The sequence below is a fragment of the Taudactylus pleione genome, unplaced genomic scaffold (genome assembly GCF_031769625.1).
Source record: "Taudactylus pleione unplaced genomic scaffold, aTauple2 ptg000225l, whole genome shotgun sequence".
NCBI classification, from domain to species: Eukaryota; Metazoa; Chordata; class Amphibia; order Anura; family Myobatrachidae; genus Taudactylus; species Taudactylus pleione.
This window is the reverse complement of record NW_028284627.1, coordinates 5,738,839-5,756,715: the sequence shown is the minus strand read 5'-3', so window position 1 is coordinate 5,756,715 and position 17,877 is coordinate 5,738,839. Positions and strand designations below refer to the sequence as shown.

The window sequence follows — 17,877 nt, the reverse complement described above, 5'->3', positions numbered from 1 at the left end:
AGGCTCTACACATGCCCAATTACTACTGGGGGGCATTACTATTTGGGGCACAACTACAGGGCCCTACTGGGGGCATTTATACAGAGGGCATTACTACAGGGGGCACTACTAATGGGAGTATTGCATAGGGGGCACTGCATAAGGGGCACTACTACTGGGTGCACTGCATACGGGGCACTACCACTGTGGGCACTGACACTACTGGGGGCTCTGCATAAGGTCCCCATTGCGCATACCCCCAGTTTGTCACATTTAATAGGGGCCCCCACATGTTTGTTGCCCAGGGGCCCCCACAGACCTTAATCCGGCCCTGGATACAATAGAGGTGGGGGAGGAATGATTCCGAGCCAAATTAGAGAGAAGGCGACCTGTCTTATTGCCATGCTTATAAAAATGAAAAGTTTTAGTAAAAGTATGACGGGCAGCAAACTGTTCAACAACAGCATCAAAGTGGGATTTCGCCTTTAAATATATTTCTTTATTAGAAAGGGAAGGAGTAACCTTAACATTTTTATAAGATTTAGTTAAGTCTGACTGGGCCTGCAGATACAATTTGGAGCATTCTTTTTTAAGTTTGGAGGCGTAACCTATAATTTCCCCTCTGAGAACTGATTTGGCAGTTTGCCAGTACAGGGAGGTGTCTTCCTCGTGAATGTTATTATTAGTTTCATACTCACACCACTTTGCCTCCAACATGCTACGAAATTTAGCAGAGTTTGCAAGGTATGCTGGAAAACGCCATGGTCTATAACAGAGGTTCTCGAACTCGGTCCTCAGGACCCCACACAGGTCACATTTTCCAGATCACCCAGCAGGAGCACAGGTGCATTCATTACTGGCTGACAGATTTTAAAAGATTCACAGGTGGAGCTAATTATTCCACTTGTGATTATGTGAGGATACCTGGAAAACATGCACTGTGTGGGGTCCTGAGGACCGAGTGAGAACCTGTGGTCTATAAGAACCACTATCAATCAACTACTGGAGCCATAAGAAACCATATTAATGCATAGTCCGATAATCCAATTGGTTCAATACCGGTCCTCCACTCTAGGTAAGAGAGGGTCAGATAATAATATATAGTCAATCCGAGACAGAGTGGAGCGAGCAGATGACAAACAAGTGTATTCCCGGTCATTCGGGTGTAACACTCTCCAAACATCCATTAACCGTAATTCCGAGGCCATTAAAGGAATACCTAGTGATGGGGGTTACATATACGAGTTGGGGGTCGTTGTCTATCCATGTATTCTGAAAATACCATATTAAAGTCACCCGCAAATATGATAGATGAGTCCAAATGTAAAGATAGCTTAGCTAATAATACTTGTAAAAAACTCTTGGAATACACATTTGGAGCATATAAATTACATATAACAACTTATCACCCAAGATATTCACCTCAGATATTCTATATTTACCCAAAGGGTCAACATATAAAGAAAGGAGTGTGGGAAAGAGCCGATTTCTAACCAACGTGACAACACTTCGTTTTTTAGAGGAATACGAGGCTGAACACAGAACTGAATACCCCATACAGTTAAGCTTAAGGACTTCCGGTGGCATCAAATGAGACTCCTGCAGCATAATAACATCTGTATTCAATTTTCGTATATAGGTGAGTATTTTCTTGAGTTTGATGGAGGAATTAATCCTACCAATGTTCCGTGAACTAAACTTCAATGGGGCCATATCAGAGGATACAAAAATATCAGAACATATACCGTAAAGAACACATTACCGTAAAGAACACATTACTGATAGCGAATATATCTTGAGGAGACATTATCATGATTGAAATGAGAGGAGCAAAAAATTGGGGAATTGCATAAAAGAAACTATAAAAAAAGAAATGGGGGGAAATAAAATTGTGGGTACAATTTTCATTAAAAAAAATAATGAAAAGGAAACAAAGCAAGGCAAGAACAACCTTGCAGGCCATCAGACAACAATTGGGACTTCCTAGCAGTAAGAATAGTAAACTACAACAAACAATGTAGGTATCACGGTAACAAGTCGCTAAGGAGCCGCAGCTATTGAACGCATTTCACATTAAATAAGCAACCATGGACAATATATCAGTAAGTAGTAGATAACAGTGGGATGCATACATATATAAATATTGACAGAATAGTCGCCACCGCCAGCAACAACAATATAGAAATTCAACAGTATAAAATAATACAACATAAGATCTTTAGAGATCAAAATAGTACTAATACAGAGTTTTGTTTTAGGTATGGGCATTATTTTATCATGTGCACCATTAATTTTATCAATAAATAGTGTTTACACACTGTGGCGTCCCCTCTTATCTTCTTGTTGACATACATCTCTATCTATCGGGGGAATTAAATTCAGTGCGATGTAGAATAGCTGCGGGAGAGAGCTCCCACAGCTATTAAATACAACGCGCTGTGTGGGCAGGCAAAGGATTTCCTGCTAATCCTGTGTCATCTATCAGCAGTGATATTGATAATGTGAAGAGGCAGAAATGCGTCGCTCCCAGGTGAGACTGATGCACCATCTGCTGCAGAGGATAGAAAAGACAGAAGCACAACAGTGCCCCCTAGGGGCAGTATGTATGGAATGGAACATTGCGTATTTAGTGGTTTGGGGTATTGTAACGGTTCCTCATCATACATGATACATCCAGGGGGCTTTGTGCTAAGTTCTAGAATTTTCCCCCTTTTGGGAGCTGTAATGTAACGGAAGCCCTATTAGTAGGCTCCATTTGTGTTGAGAATATTTACTTTTCTGGGATTTACATTACCCCCTTAGCACTGATTAACTGGAGTTTCATTACCCTCTTCTTTGTAAGACATTTTATGCTATAATATCACTTATCCCCTCTGACCACTAATTATTAGAATTTAAAAACATAAGCTGCTCATCTAAAGGGGAGCTCCGGCTTCGGTCAGGTTTGTTTGTTGCCCTTGCATAAGACCATAACTTAGCTGATGTTTGTGCATTGGAATTAATATTCTATACGCTGGTATGTAGGAGAGCAGGGACATACTAGTCATTGTTCTCTGCTCACATGCATTATGAAGCCTAATTCTAGTCAATATCTATCATGTATGATATTTATCAAATAAAATCTTTGTTGCATTAGCCAGGAGGAAAGGGATGTAATTCCCACACATATTAAAGATGTAATTTATTAGATTATAGGCTGCAGTGATAGGTTTATCGTCTACTTCATTGTAATACAGATATATGGGATTTTGAATAAGAAAGTATCAATAATACACATTACCTGGATGACCTACACAAGGAGTTTATCGCTAATAGACTTTTTGATCATAGTATAATGTAGTGTCCTTCTTGTATAATTATAGATTTATTAACTGAAGTAAAAATAAAATCTCTGTCTTCTTGTTTGTCTCATCTTATCTCTCCCAATACTTTGATTTCCTGTCCACTCTTCCATCTCACATCACTGACTGCAACCCTTAGCAGGTGTTGGCCCCACATCCAGGCACTCAGCCCAGAGCTCCAAACGGCTAAAGCTAAGCATACCACCTTGCTGCTTTATGCCAGACACCTAACCATCTATAATCTGTAGCTGGGAGAAAGGCCCTTTAGTACCATCAGGGGCCAACAATTGTCATCCTAGACTCTCCTAGCCCGGCTGATACCTTTGATATATCAGCAGTGATATCAGTCAGGAGGCGGAGTAGAAACCCGTCACTAGTAGGTGAGTCTCAATCACACCATCTCCTGTAGATGTTGGACAATAAAGGGATGTAACAATGCTCCTTAGTGTAGTATGTATGGATTGGACCTTTATTTGGTACAACTGGTTTTGGGGCTTGTGTGTGTTCCACTTCATACGTATAACATCTAGGGGGTTGATGCAGCCTAGTTAACATAGATCACAGATTCTTTTACGTAAAATCAATACTATGCATTAAAATGATGACAATGGTGCTTCACACAATGCCACGAACTGCTAAAATGGTCTAAAGTTCAAACAATAATCACACATTGTGGAAAAAGTGTCCAAGAACAAATATGTAAGAGGTATGTATGCTTTCCAAAAAATGGTGCCAATGTTTCCACTTTCTCGCATGTTCAGTAGGTTTGATTTCTGTATTTGGACAGGTTTTCCAGGCCAAGCAAAGTCCACACCTTTAAAACCCTTTAGATTTGATCAAACCTCTCCCTAGATCTATATGTATGGCATTTACTACTAGTATATTTTTAAGATTTGCCACCTTCCTGTATATATGTTTGTACATAAATAATAATGCCAATTCTAATCCTAATTTGTTATTTTTTTATTTTTTTTTAGGTTCAGGAGCCAGAAGATCTCTCCTGTCTACACTTTAAATTTCTTAAGTTTTTTTTCTTAGTTTGTTGGCCTATTCATAAAAATTATTTTTTAGTGTACTTTCTATGAATTCTCTTTAATTGACCATTGAGGATATTATTAAGCCAATGGCTATGATGATAACTTTTCGACTGTATGAACATTTAATTCAAAGGTTGGGCAAGGAGGTATCCATCAGTTGGAGACTCTCACCAAATTTGAAGAATAGACTGGTTCATAGCCATATCAAAAGGTCATCAGTTGTAACTAAAAGTAATGGAACCTATCCATGTCGGGCTTGTAAAGCCTGTGAACATATTATCAAACAAACATTCTTAACCACTTAACTGACGAATTTTGTTTCCAAAAACCGCTCCAAAATTGTCGTGTTTTTTTTATGACTGAATAAAGTCAAGAACAACTTTTTATTATTTATTTATTCAACACGATTTTATTATTTACTTATTCTTTTTTCTAAACACAGTATACCATAATATTAGCAAAACTTATGGAATATTGTAGTGATGGTTATTGACAGCTGTACCATTAATGATGGCCCCAACTGATGTCAAGGAAACATCGATGACTGCACTTTCAAACAATCGATGATTATCTATCGATGGCGCAACCATCGATAAAAATCATCACTTGTTTTAGACCGCAGCCACCAATGTTTCCTTAACATCGGTTCTGGCTGCCATCAATGGTACCGTATCGGTGACCATCAGCAATGGCACGAAAACTTGTTATCGGTCATAGACCATTGATAGTTTTGGAAACCATCAATGGTCAGTGGCAATCCTTTGTACACTGTATAGTATACCAGCCCTAATCGGAGGCCCTGTATCGAGTCTTGATCGATACAGGACCGCCATAATCAAAACAAAATTGCCTATAACACCAATATATATATATATATATATACTATATGTGTGTGTGCGTGTATATATATATATATATATATATGTATATATATACTATGTGTATATATATATATATATATACATATACTATGTGTATATATATATATATATATATATATATAAACATACACACACACACATGTGTATATATATACACACACACACACACACACATATATATATATATATATATACAGGCAGGGCTTTGGACTGGTGTATATATCCATGGGTGGGAGGGTGAGTGGGAGGGACATGGCGGGACCCATATCCATGGGCTAGAGCAGCTGCTGCCTGCTGGTGGACGAAGGGGAGGGGGAAGGAGGCCAGACAGCTGCCCGGCGGCTGCTCCATGCACTCTCCAGCCGCCGGGTGTGTGCAAAAGGGTGGAGGATTTGCTCGGCCTCGGCGGCTGCGCTATCTACATGGCGGCTGGGGGAGGTCTTACCTTAAGCCGCGCTGTCTCTAGCTAGGCAGCGGGAGAGGATGATTTGCCCGACGGCTGCTCCTTTCCCTCTGGCGCTGGGTGTGGGTGCTGCCGGGGAAAGGCTCAGAGTGTGGGCGGCACATGGGGGAGGATTTGCCCGGCGGCTGCACTGTCTATTCAGCCGCCGGGCTGCCACTATCGCTACAGCGGCGGAGGGGGGAGGAGGTGTTACCTTTAGCCGGGCTGTCTCTAGCTGGTCGCAGAGAGAGGAGGCTCTGCGTGGCTGCTGCTTTGTCCTAGAGCACCGCGGGCTGTAGTCTGATGTGTCCGGCGGCTGCTCCGTCTCCTATACAGCTGCCGTGCTAAGGGGGGGGGGTGAAACGGGGATGCCCAAGCACTGCTTCCAGCAGTGAACGGCATAGGGGTAAGGATCTAAGGGAACAGAGGGATGGGGAGGTCCCTCTGAGATGGGCGGCTGCTGGTTAACTTCCAGCAAGCCGCCCACAGGGCGTTTCTGACTGGTCGTATCAGATACGACCATGTCAGGGAAAGCCTAGTCTGGTATGGTCGTATCTGATATGACCATGCCAAGCAAGTGGATAAAAGATAAATATGGCCAAAAAATAGAAATCAAGGTCTTCATCAATTGTCGTACATCTAATGTCATCTACTGCATAACTTGTTCATGTCACATGAAGTATGTCGGGATAACTACAAAAATATTAAAACAAAGAACACTGGAACATATCGGCAACATCCAAAATGCATATAAAGACATTTTACGCAATAAACAACTTACAACAGTCGCGAGACACTTCCACAAAGAACATCCAACTATTGTCAAGGATTTGAAAGTTTTTGGCCTGGAAAGAGTTAAACTTGGAATCGGGGGGAGCCTCCTCTGCGGCTCAGCAGTTTGTTGAGGTCCCTGTTCTCAGAAAAAGCTGCAACGGCCGGTGAGCAGAACTTAGGCAGAGAGGCAACAGCACACACCCCTTCCTGGACTGTCTCCATGCTCCGGGATGGCTGCTGCTCTCTGGCTGATGACAGAAGTTGATATTGGTTACAAGTGTCCCAAGGCTGTCCCAGGCTCAGAATGTCTTCCCCCGCTGTCGCCGCTCTCCTTCAATGTCTGGTGCTGGGCCGGGTGGAGGAATTGGACTCACTTGACAGACCGGAGTCTGAGGAAGAGGAGATGGAGATCGCACTCTGCTTTCCCACCACTAACCAGTAGGTATCCCGGTTTGTTGGTGCAGTGCATGCAGTCTTTCCATCTCACCTTACCCACACTGGGGCAAGTTTCTGCTTCCCTGGGACTAATATCTGCCCATAGGACATCAAGGTATGCAAGTTCTTGTGGTCCCACAACAGCTGGAGCCACATGTGGACTAATCCAATATTGGTCCAGGACCACATATAGGTAATTTACAGTAGTGAAGGCAGTGCTGTATATATGCTGTTCCCTGATGACGGGGGTGTTCGCCAAATCGTTGGAATGAAATAAATGAATCTTTTACTTTTATTAAAATCTCCGGAGTACTGCCTTTTTCTACGGACTGTGTGTATATCTATCTATCTATCTATCTATCTATCTATCTATCTATATATATAAAATGTCTAATAATACAATAAAATGCAAACAGGTGCACTGCGAATGCCACAGTCTTTGTAAGTCCAAAATACGTCAATCCACTGCACTGGAGACCTCACAGGTGCATAATTAATCCAAACCAGAATTAGGTTTCTATATCTATGAAACCACAGCTCCTCTCTGCATATTTATTTATTTATTTATTATTATTTATTACCAGTTATTTATATAGCGCACACATATTCCGCATCGCTTTACAGAGAATATCTTACTATTCACATCTGTATATAAACTCAATATCCCACAAGTGAAAATCTATCAACAAGAAGATAAGAGGGGGCGCCACATAGTGCATAAATGCCATTTATTGATAAAATCAATGGTGCACATGATAAAATTATGGCCGTACCTAAAACAAAAACTCTGTGGGCTCATTACCAAATGGTTTTATAATCTCCAGAAATGGCAAAGCAGCTCTTACCAAATCTACTCCTGGGCAATCACCATACCACACCATCACCTGCTGGAGACAGGCCACTTCAGGCCAAAGTACCTCAGACCAGGAGGCAGCACTCGGTACATGCCGAAGTCCAGAACATCACAGAGTCCAACTCTAACGCGTTTCATCATAGACTTGGTCGCATTGCCTTTTGTGGAGATTATAAAACCATGGGGTAACGAGCCACAGAGTTTTTGTTTTAGGTACGGGCATTATTTTATCATGTGCAACATTAATTTGATCAATAAATAGTGTTTACGCACTGTGGCGCCCCCACATCTTCTTGTTGACATTATCTATCTATCTATCTATCTATCTATCTATATTCTTGCAATGCAATTATATTGATCAGGCCCCCCACAAGTTTGTTGCCCAGTGGCCCCCACAAATTTTAATCTGGCTCTGGTTGTGAATCACCTCACAATGAACCTTGGTTGATACCTAGTTAAAAGTCTTCTCAACATTATTCTTATACTTCAACAATTCCACTTCTTTTGATGTTCCTAAAAAATGGTTGTTTAATAAAAAGTTGAACATTTTTATGGTTTTCATACTTGAAATATATTTCTTTATTTCATTATAACAGATCCATTATTATTATCATCACATATTCATAAATTCATGTACACCTTCGAGATTATCCTTGGCACTACATGCACTTTCTCTTTATAATCATATTATTGTATCACTTACAGTACCTGCATATCACCTTCTCTCCCCCCCTTCCCGTTTTCCTATTAATTCATTATTTTAGCACTTAGCACATAATATATTATAGTTATTTTTCCCAACTGTAAAACAAGCTCACTCTCCACTGATAATTATACACACACTAACAAAGTCTATTTATTTATTAGTTTATTCTATATATTTGTTGGATCCATACACTATTAATTCTAATTAGTAAAGGTTTTAATCCCAATCTGCAATTATTTTCATCAATATATTTTATATTTATTTCTTTATAATTTCAATGATTTTTTACATTTTTTTTTGTGAAATAACCTGCAAGGGCATGACTATTGGATTTAGAAATTAGTTTTAGTTACAATTAATATTATAAAAACAATCTTTGAAATATGGGATTATGGATCTTTCACAATCTACATACTTATTATTTTAAGTATTGTATCCTTTTGACCATATATGGGCAGGACTCAGTATAATTAAGGTGCGAATAATAACATTTAGGAAAGCATAATGATGCTAATAATTGTATAAATATATGGAGAATAGATATTAAATACAGGTATGATTCATATTACTTCCATTATGTCTCTGCAGACAGCAGTCTATGGGCTCTATTTATCAATTTTTTTTTTACTAAAATAGTGTGAAAAAGGGTGTTTTCACACTCTTTTTACATTATTTTAGTTTCACTGAAATGTATTAAAGGGCAATTGGAGTAGTTTTAATGAAAAACTAGTCCAAGACCTTTAATTCACATTTCTTTAGCAAGCAGATCGCATTTCCCATACTTGTAATAGGAAATGCGATCTGCCTGAAATTTACTAAGGGAGAATTGTGAAAAAATACCGGGTGGGAGCCCTGCTATTAGGTATCTCTATGAGAGAGCAGTGACTGTCTATGGATTATGTTTATGCTTACTAGCAAGGCTTTAATTGGATGTTTCTTTTGAGGCAACACCCATTGCTTGCATACATCTTAAGACATTAGGTCCTAAAGGGATTATTCCGCGTTAAAAAGCTAAAAGTCTGTTTTTCTTAAAGGTGCAAAATCTGTTTTCTGATTATACCCCCATGCAAGGGACAAAATACGTAGGGATAAAGCTGTCGTTTCTTTCTCTCGTTTCCACCTATGAGCTCACACCCTTTGGGCTGATTGGAGGTGCACATCTACCTCACCAAGACATTGGTTATCTGACACCACGGTATTCTGATGTAAGAAATTGTTTCTAAATTATTTAAAAAAAAAAACAAAACATAAATTCTTGTATCAGTTTCCAATACTTAGGCCTATTGGCCTTCTTTATTGGGTGACATTTTGGTGTGAGAGTATATTTCAGGACATTCCCTCCCATCGTAATAGTTCCTCCACATCTTATGAAGAAAAGTCAAATTGGAACAAGCACAATTATTTCTTATAAAGCTATGGACTGTTCTAAAATTTAATTTTAACCAATTGTTTTTCACTGTTGATTAGCGCCCTCAGGTTCTTTATTGTATTTGTGTATCATTTGTTAGGTTCCTGCTGACAGGAGTCCTGCTTTGAGGTGCTGCTTGAATTGACCTTAGCGCGAAATAAGTTTTTTTTGTGGTTTTATATAGCCACCTCACCATCTGACACAGGTGAGGTGGCTTGACACTTATGCCTTGGGGTATTTAATACTGTTCTGGATGGTTAGGCTTTAGTCCCTTGATGAAGGTGGACAAAACGGCCATCGGGGCTGATCCGGGTTCAGAGCATGACTCCCCGGTTTTTTCACATGTGCATCTGAACTGCTAGAACTGCTAAGTATTACCTATTATGCACTCAATCCAGTCGGTTCTTATACCTTTTATGGCTGTACTTGGACATTTCTTTGTGATGGTTCATTAAATTAGTATGTTTTGAATATTGCGGTGTGCTGGTCCTGGTTCCATTTTGCTATTATTTGGGACTGCATGTATATTTAGATTTCATCTGACCTTGCACCTGTTGATCTACAAATTAACTGAGTGCGGTCCACTTCCCCTGCAATATTATACAAGTCTTTGTATCCAGATTGCACCAGAACTATAACTGGATTATGTTTTCTTTTTGGATTTCAATATTTGGATATTGTTTTTTATTATGTTTTGTAGTGTCATTTCATTTACTCACACCAACAGTGTTTGCTATACTGCATCAATAAGTATCATCATGGATCTAGGAGCTGCAGATTTCACAGGCACTAAAAGATTTCTTGACAAGGATGTGTCTAAATCCTGTTTTCTAATACATCTCATCTGGCCTTTGATGTTGATACACCAGTTGAGATTTATGCAGATTTGATCAAGTTACATAAAAGGGCTGTTGAGCTGGAACTGCACGGGTTGACCCTTTCACAGTACCGCAAAGAAGGGTTAATCCCCAGGGGTTTTAGAATTCACAATCAACCTACGTTAGGTAGAAGCAATAAGGAGTTCTGCCATCAGTGGTGTATGATTTTGAATCAATGCAGCCTAGATCTAATTGTTCTAGTGGTACAGCAAGTGAATGCTGACATTGAGAATGTTACAAAAGAAATAGTGGAATGTGAGAGAGGGGGTCTTGAGGCGTTAAGAGCAGATGTCTGTGGTGAATGGTTGACCAAACTTGATAATACTATCAGTACCTTCAGAACAGAATTACTCTCCTTTAAAATGCCAAATACAAGAAAGTGCATGATGACTATAAAGAAATGAGGGTATATCTGTGGTTGCTCAACCAGGGCAACAGGCGCCCTTGGCGCACGGGGAACACGGCGCGCAGGAGAGCCGAGATGCATTTCACAGATATTGAGTCCCATACCTCGCACAGTGATTCTGATAGTTCTACACAAAGCAAAAGTGCTTTTTTAGGAGAGCGAGATTCAGCACTGAACAGGATAAAAACAGGCCACCAGGAAGAGACGCTGCAGGAGAGGGGGGCAGCGGCACAAAAAGAGGAGGCAGAGGCCCCAAAAATCTGAGGAAATTAATGTGTTTAATCTCTCACAGCATGTACTTACTCCTGATTAATTATCTGTCTTGTCCAAAGGGTTATCTTTTGTCAAAACTTTTAAACAACATGATTTTGATTATGAAAAAGAACTCTATAATTTTCATAGATCCCTTAGATTGAAAGATTTTTTTGCCAAGGGGGAAGGTGTGTCGGACCAGGCCAGTCCTTTCAGAGTGGCTAGTACATTTGATCTGCCATCCAATAACGCCTCCATTGAGACCTTTATGAGATTGGTCTGGGAAGACACACTCCCCTCTGTCCGTAAAGGGAAGATTTTTCGACTGAATCTTTCCGCTAAAGAAGATTTGGCGATCAGGGAACTGCATGATAATACACAGATAGTCATCCGACCCGCAGATAAGGGTGGTGGTGTGGTGGTGTGGGATTATGATGATTATGTGTGTGAGGCCATGAGTCAGTTGTCTGATTCCAGTTGTTATAAACAATTGAAATTTTACCCCACGGACAGATTTAAAACAGAGATTGATGCTATCATAGCCCTGGGCTTTAATAATAGCTGGATAGATGAACACACAGTTCGTTTTTTGACTCAAGATTTTCCTCGAACACCGTTATTCTATATGTTGCCGAAAGTGCACAAGTCGCTTACTCGGCCCCCGGCAAACCTATCATTAGTTCTAGAGGGTCGTTGTGTCAAAGCTTGTCACAATACGTTGATTATTTCCTGCAGTCAGTTGTACAAAATACCCCTTTTTTTCTAAAGGACACCACTGATTTTTTGAACAAACTTGATAGTTTTGGTCAACCACCCACTAATTGCATTCTAGTGACGCTAGACGTCACAAGTCTTTATACAAATATTATACATAAAGATGGCCTGAACGATACACGAGAGATTCTCTCCTCCAGTCCTCATTATGTAGGTCCTCACATTGAGTTTATTTTACTTCTAATGGAGATTATTTTGCACAAAAATGATTTTCTCTTCAATAATGCGTTTTTTTTGCAGCTCAAAGGAACAGCGATGGGGTCCAATATGGCCCTGTCGTATGCTAATATCTACATGTATTTTTTTGAGAAAGAACATATTATGCAAAATAGATTATTTTTGCATTTTATTTCTTTTTATGTTAGATACATTGATGATTTGTTTTTTCTTTGGACTGTAGGAGAGACGGCTCTTAAGGAGTTTGTTGAGAGTCTCAACCAATTACCAGGTTCAATTAGATTTACATATAAATGTAGTACAGATACAATTGACTATTTGGATGTGTGTATTACAATAAAGGATGGAAAATTTACAACAACTGTTTACACCAAACCAACAGACAAAAATACTTTTTTGGAAGCGTCCAGTTTTCACCCCATGCCTCTTAAGAGAGGACTTCGTTATTCACAGCTCATCAGAGTAATGCGGATCACATCGCATAGAAAGGAACTACAAGAGGCTTTGAATATGATGGGACGGAAATTTCTACAACGTGGATATTCTAAGTCTGAAGTCGATCAATCGATACAAAGGTGTTTAACTTTAAATAGGCAAGATCTTTTAAAAGCCAAGCCAGCTCATCCGCATTCGCAGAATACCAGGATGGCATATGGGAGTACATTTTCGATAACCTCAGGGATTGTAAAGCAATCCATTTTGAAACACTGGCATATACTGCAGACCGACCCAGTCCTTAAGGGTGCATGTAAATTTAAACCTCTCTTTAGCTATAAGAGAAGCAGGAATCTTAAAGAGAGAATATCTACTGCTGATGTTGGCCCTCGGCTTGCCAATAAAGCCAATTGGCTTAGCTTACAACGGGGAGCATTCAGATGCACAGGCTGTGTTAATTGCAAATTTATGAGAACTGGCAGTACTTTTACACATCCATCTAGTGGAATGGTGTTCAAATCTCCAACACAGGATGTGTTGTGACACTAAATTTGTGACTTACATTATAATATGCCCGTGCAAAAAACTGTACGTGGGCAAAACAATCCGTATGTTGAAGGAACGCATTTCCATGCACAGATCTTCGATTAAAAAAGCCTATGTACAGCTAGAAGGCAATATGCCTCCGGTGGCCAGACACTTTGTTTCTAAAACACACTCTATCAATGATTTTTGTTTTATGCCTTTTGACCATGTGCCCCTCCCCAAAAGAGGAGGCGACAGACACAGGATGCTACTTAGGAATGTAGTTGTATCTATAAGCTTGGGACCATGGATCCCCATGGACTAAACGAGGAATTCACTGTCGAAACTGGATTATTGGCAGAGACAAGAACAGTTTAAAATTGAATCACAGCGACACCATCTTGCAACTGGCCGCAAGACGCCATTTTGCGAAATGGCCGCCTAAGCGCCATTTTAGATAAACTCACACTTTAGTACATGTGGTGATAATACTATTAGCATCATGCGAATGCATCTGACCATCGCCATAGGTTACGGCGATTCACCAATAGCCCATTTCAATACTTTAAGGATATATATTTCAGAAATGGCTTTACAGTATGCCAAAATTGATTGCATTAGATGAATAGAGCAAATGGCTACGTGACAACTATCTTGTGTAGATAAGCTTCCTGGACAGTGTCTGCCCTCACTACAGGTGGTCTGGCTCGAAAACACACCTACATTAGCAGGCTTCCTACAGTGACATGATTTCAAAGACTAGAGTGTCATCTTAGGTCTGTCTCTTGTAGCTGGGCTATTTGCATTTCACACAAGTGACTGGGAGAATAAAGAGTTTTTTCTTTTTAAGCCTGGGACAGGTGGGGGCTGCTGACAGAGTGGGCATGTGGAACTATCTGGCTCAGCATGTCACACTGCTAAGATGTTCACTTAGTGAGAGTTAAGTGCACCCTTCCTCATACACACATTAATACATCTTTATATCAAACCCCGAATACTCACACATTACATATTCACACATAAGGTTTAATAAGCTTTAAAGTATATGATTTAAGTTGGTTCAGTTAGTTTAAATGCTGAGAAATAAAGATATTTCATAACTAAGGTTCTATACATGTTAAGACAGCCGTGTTTGGTTTCGAACTGATGCGTACTCTTTCAACAGAATTCCGGTACTATCGGTGTGGAGATCGCATCATGCATTCCCAACTTATGGACTGCAGAGACTACAAGCAACAAAATGTATATTTTAGGAACAACTGTTAGGATGCAGCATGGGGAGGTGGGAGGGAAAAGACCCTCAGTTGTTAGAGGCTGGGCGAGTCTATTTGAACCAGCCTGTTAAATGCACTGTAACATATGCTTCTCCCCTGGGAACCAATGGCATAAGCAAGAAACTTCTCTATTGTCCTGTCTATTCTGGGGGGGAATAAACATGTGTGCTCAAACACTGGGTCTTTAGTCTTCTTGCTGAATGCTGATTGACAGAGGTTTTCTTTCTGAATGCCGGGATCTGGTCCAGAGGCGCTGCGTATGTATACTGTACTTGGGTCTGTATAATTCCTTTGCGCTAAATTGTACACAGATCATAGCGTGTAATTGACTGTACTTTTACTTGAATAATACTTTGTGCTTCGGAACCACATGTTCTGAGTCTGGAGTCTCTATTTATTGTATGACTGCGTACGCAAATTAGCGTCATCCTTAGAGGTTTATAGGAAGGAGTTTAGAAGGTACAGGCAGGGGTATATAGAGGTTAATTTTAATATCGTCAGATGGGGGCTCGTCCGGGATGAAGTCACTTACCTACTCACATGGCATATACGGCTATTGATATCTCAGCAAAGGGTGGAGTGGCCACATGCAGGGTTTTCCTGCAACCGCTTTGTGCTGAAAAATCACTATCCGTTTACGTGTAGCAAAGGAAGCTGACTAGAATCCAGGGACAAGAAAGGAAAAAGTTTGTTTTCCTTTGTTGATAGAACTAACGTTTAAAAGGGGTGCCGCAGTATTGAATACGCGGCTGAGTTGCAGCTTTGCACACAGCAAAGACACACATTTTTGCGTACGCAGTTAAAAAGTCATTATACAGTTGTGTGGTAGTCGCATTATTGTGTATGCGGCTGGTCGCACAATAGTGTATACGTACTTCCGGTTCTACTGCCACGTGTTTAAACAAAGCCGTCAAGGTTTACCTTTTTCAATTGTTATCAATATCTGGGTTAACGTTTATTTTTCTGCGCAGGAAAAAGTGTGTAACAGTGAATATTTGTTGGACAAAGTTAAGGGTATCGTATGATCCTTAAGGGCTAGGTGCAAGGGTTAGTCTAGCCGCTCAGTAAGTATCTTTACCGTTCTATACACAGTAGAAGGTGTACATGTTGTCTTTGTTGTAGAGAGATGCGTGGGAGCGGCCGACATATAAACTCCCATAGGTGTGTAAGTTGCCTTACTAAATCTTATGCGGGTGTGGAAGTTGCCTTTTTCAAATCTTATCCAGGTGTGTGGGTGCCGCTGACTTAAATCGTCCACAGGTAAGTGAAAGTATCTTGATTGTCTTTCACCAGTTTAAATCTTTATTGAAAAGCGTAGGATTTTGTCTCAGAATGGGAGCCATGCAAACAGTAGAGATGTTAGACAATGATGTGCTGCTAATGACAGCTCCGATTGGATCTGCCCGTCGTATTATGCATACTAAGTACGGTACTTATGCAATAAGGTATTGTTATGTATGGTTTAAAATGACGATGAAGAGTGTTAGACCATTTCCCAGAATTGGTAGTTTTGATAAGGATATATTAGATAATGTCCGGGATCACATCAGTTTGATGCGCTCCCGAGAGAAAAAGGTCAAATATTTTGAATGATTAAAATTGTGGCAGCATGAAGGGGATGCGTGGCTTAAAAATGTGCAAGCGACGCAAACTAGCGTTGCAAGCGCATTGCCAGAAAATACATCCGCAACGTTAAATTGCAGTACGGGCGAGCCGCAAAATGGCGCGCACGTGTGGCAAGGTAGCATTGTGGAGAGTATTGCCAGCAGTTCACGCTCACCTCCCCCACCTTATGTGGATGGAGGTGCAAGTACAGTTACCAAAAATACCCATAAAAATGTAACAAGCAATTTGTACCCTCTTTATGGTTATTCTTTATGGTTGCTCTTAAGTAACCATAAAGAAAATGTTAATGATGTGGATGATGAGTCTATTGTAATGTCTGCCATTTCCCATGCTGTGCAAATGATAGATGCTGAATCACCACAATCACGGGTGGTGCCACCATCTCCATTGGTAACAGCAAGGGAAGTGTTAACACACTCTGCACCCGTAGAGGAAGTTGTTAATACCATACGTAGCAGCATATTAAACCCCCAGCTAGGTAACCAGGTCAGAGGTAGCAACGCTACCGGTCTGCATCCCATTCGGACGATAACTGTTCCGAATGGAAATGCAGATGCGAACGGTGTAGTGCCCACGAGGGAAGTAGTAATGCATTGTCCTTGGACAAGAGCAGAACTAAATTCCATCATAAATGATTTCCCCGATCCCAAAAAGGAACTAGCCAAATGTCAAAGATTTTTGAGAAATTTGGGAAGTTCTCATGAGCCAACTAATAAAGATTGGCATGTGGTGTTAAGGGCCTGTCAGCCACGCAATACCGACGTGACAAAATTTATCACGGATTGTGTATTGGATGGGACGTTCCCTTAACAGACCAAGTAAACCAAGGTAACATTATATATTTTCCAGTAGTAGTTAACTGGAACAAAATTTTCACAATTAAGCAAAAGGAGAGTGAATCTGCAGAAGATTATTGCGATTGGGCTCTGCAGGCTATCACCCAGTACACTGGGATAGAAGATATTAAAGTTAGCACTCACCACAGGGGAATGATAGTCACGGTACTCATGAACGGTCTGAGAGATGACTTAAAGACTCGGGCTCAGACCTCACAGCCTGGCTGGAGGGGACTTACAATAGATAACCTCATAGAGTCTGCCATAGAACATGATAAAAATATCACAAAGAAGAGAGAGACCCAGAGCAAAAAACTAATGGCTGTCTGTATCCAAGCTCTGGAAGGAGTGACAATAACATCACAGCCAACCGACACACCTGCACCCACACACACACCTGCACCTCAACAATTACACGTCCTCACCAATCCCACACCACAGCAAACACATCCTTACCCCACATATCATACACAACCACAGGCCTCATACTACCCATAAACTTCATACCTCCCACCATACCCTTATCCTCCATATCCTTACCCATACCCATCACCTTTCCCTCTTGCTCAAATCCCACAACAATCTTTTAATCCACTCCGTTCAAAATTAAGTTTTAACTGTCACCAAGTAGGACACGTAAGTAAGAACTGGAAAGTGAAGAACACCACACAGGAACGCGAGTTTCCCATGGGTTCATAGGTAACCCCAGTATCTTCTCCCAGGCCTTATATGACTGTTTACAATCTTTTCAACCTATCAATGGATCTGTTCTAATGTAAAATGTGGACGATTTATTGTTGTATTTTAGGTCATGTTTAAATGATATTAAACTGTTGTG

General features: G+C 40.5%; 1 protein-coding gene across 1 annotated transcript in view; it reads left to right on the top strand.

Moving 5' to 3' along the window:
• LOC148517226 (uncharacterized) overlaps positions 1 to 11,404 on the top strand; it is a 62,670-nt gene extending 51,266 nt beyond the window's left edge. The window contains exons 12-13 of the mRNA XM_088478962.1: positions 9,483 to 9,653; positions 11,165 to 11,404. Coding sequence (XP_088335088.1) covers positions 9,483 to 9,653; positions 11,165 to 11,404 — 411 coding nt within the window. The remainder of the gene's footprint in view (positions 1 to 9,482; positions 9,654 to 11,164) is intronic.
• Positions 11,405 to 17,877: the final 6,473 nt, after the last annotated feature.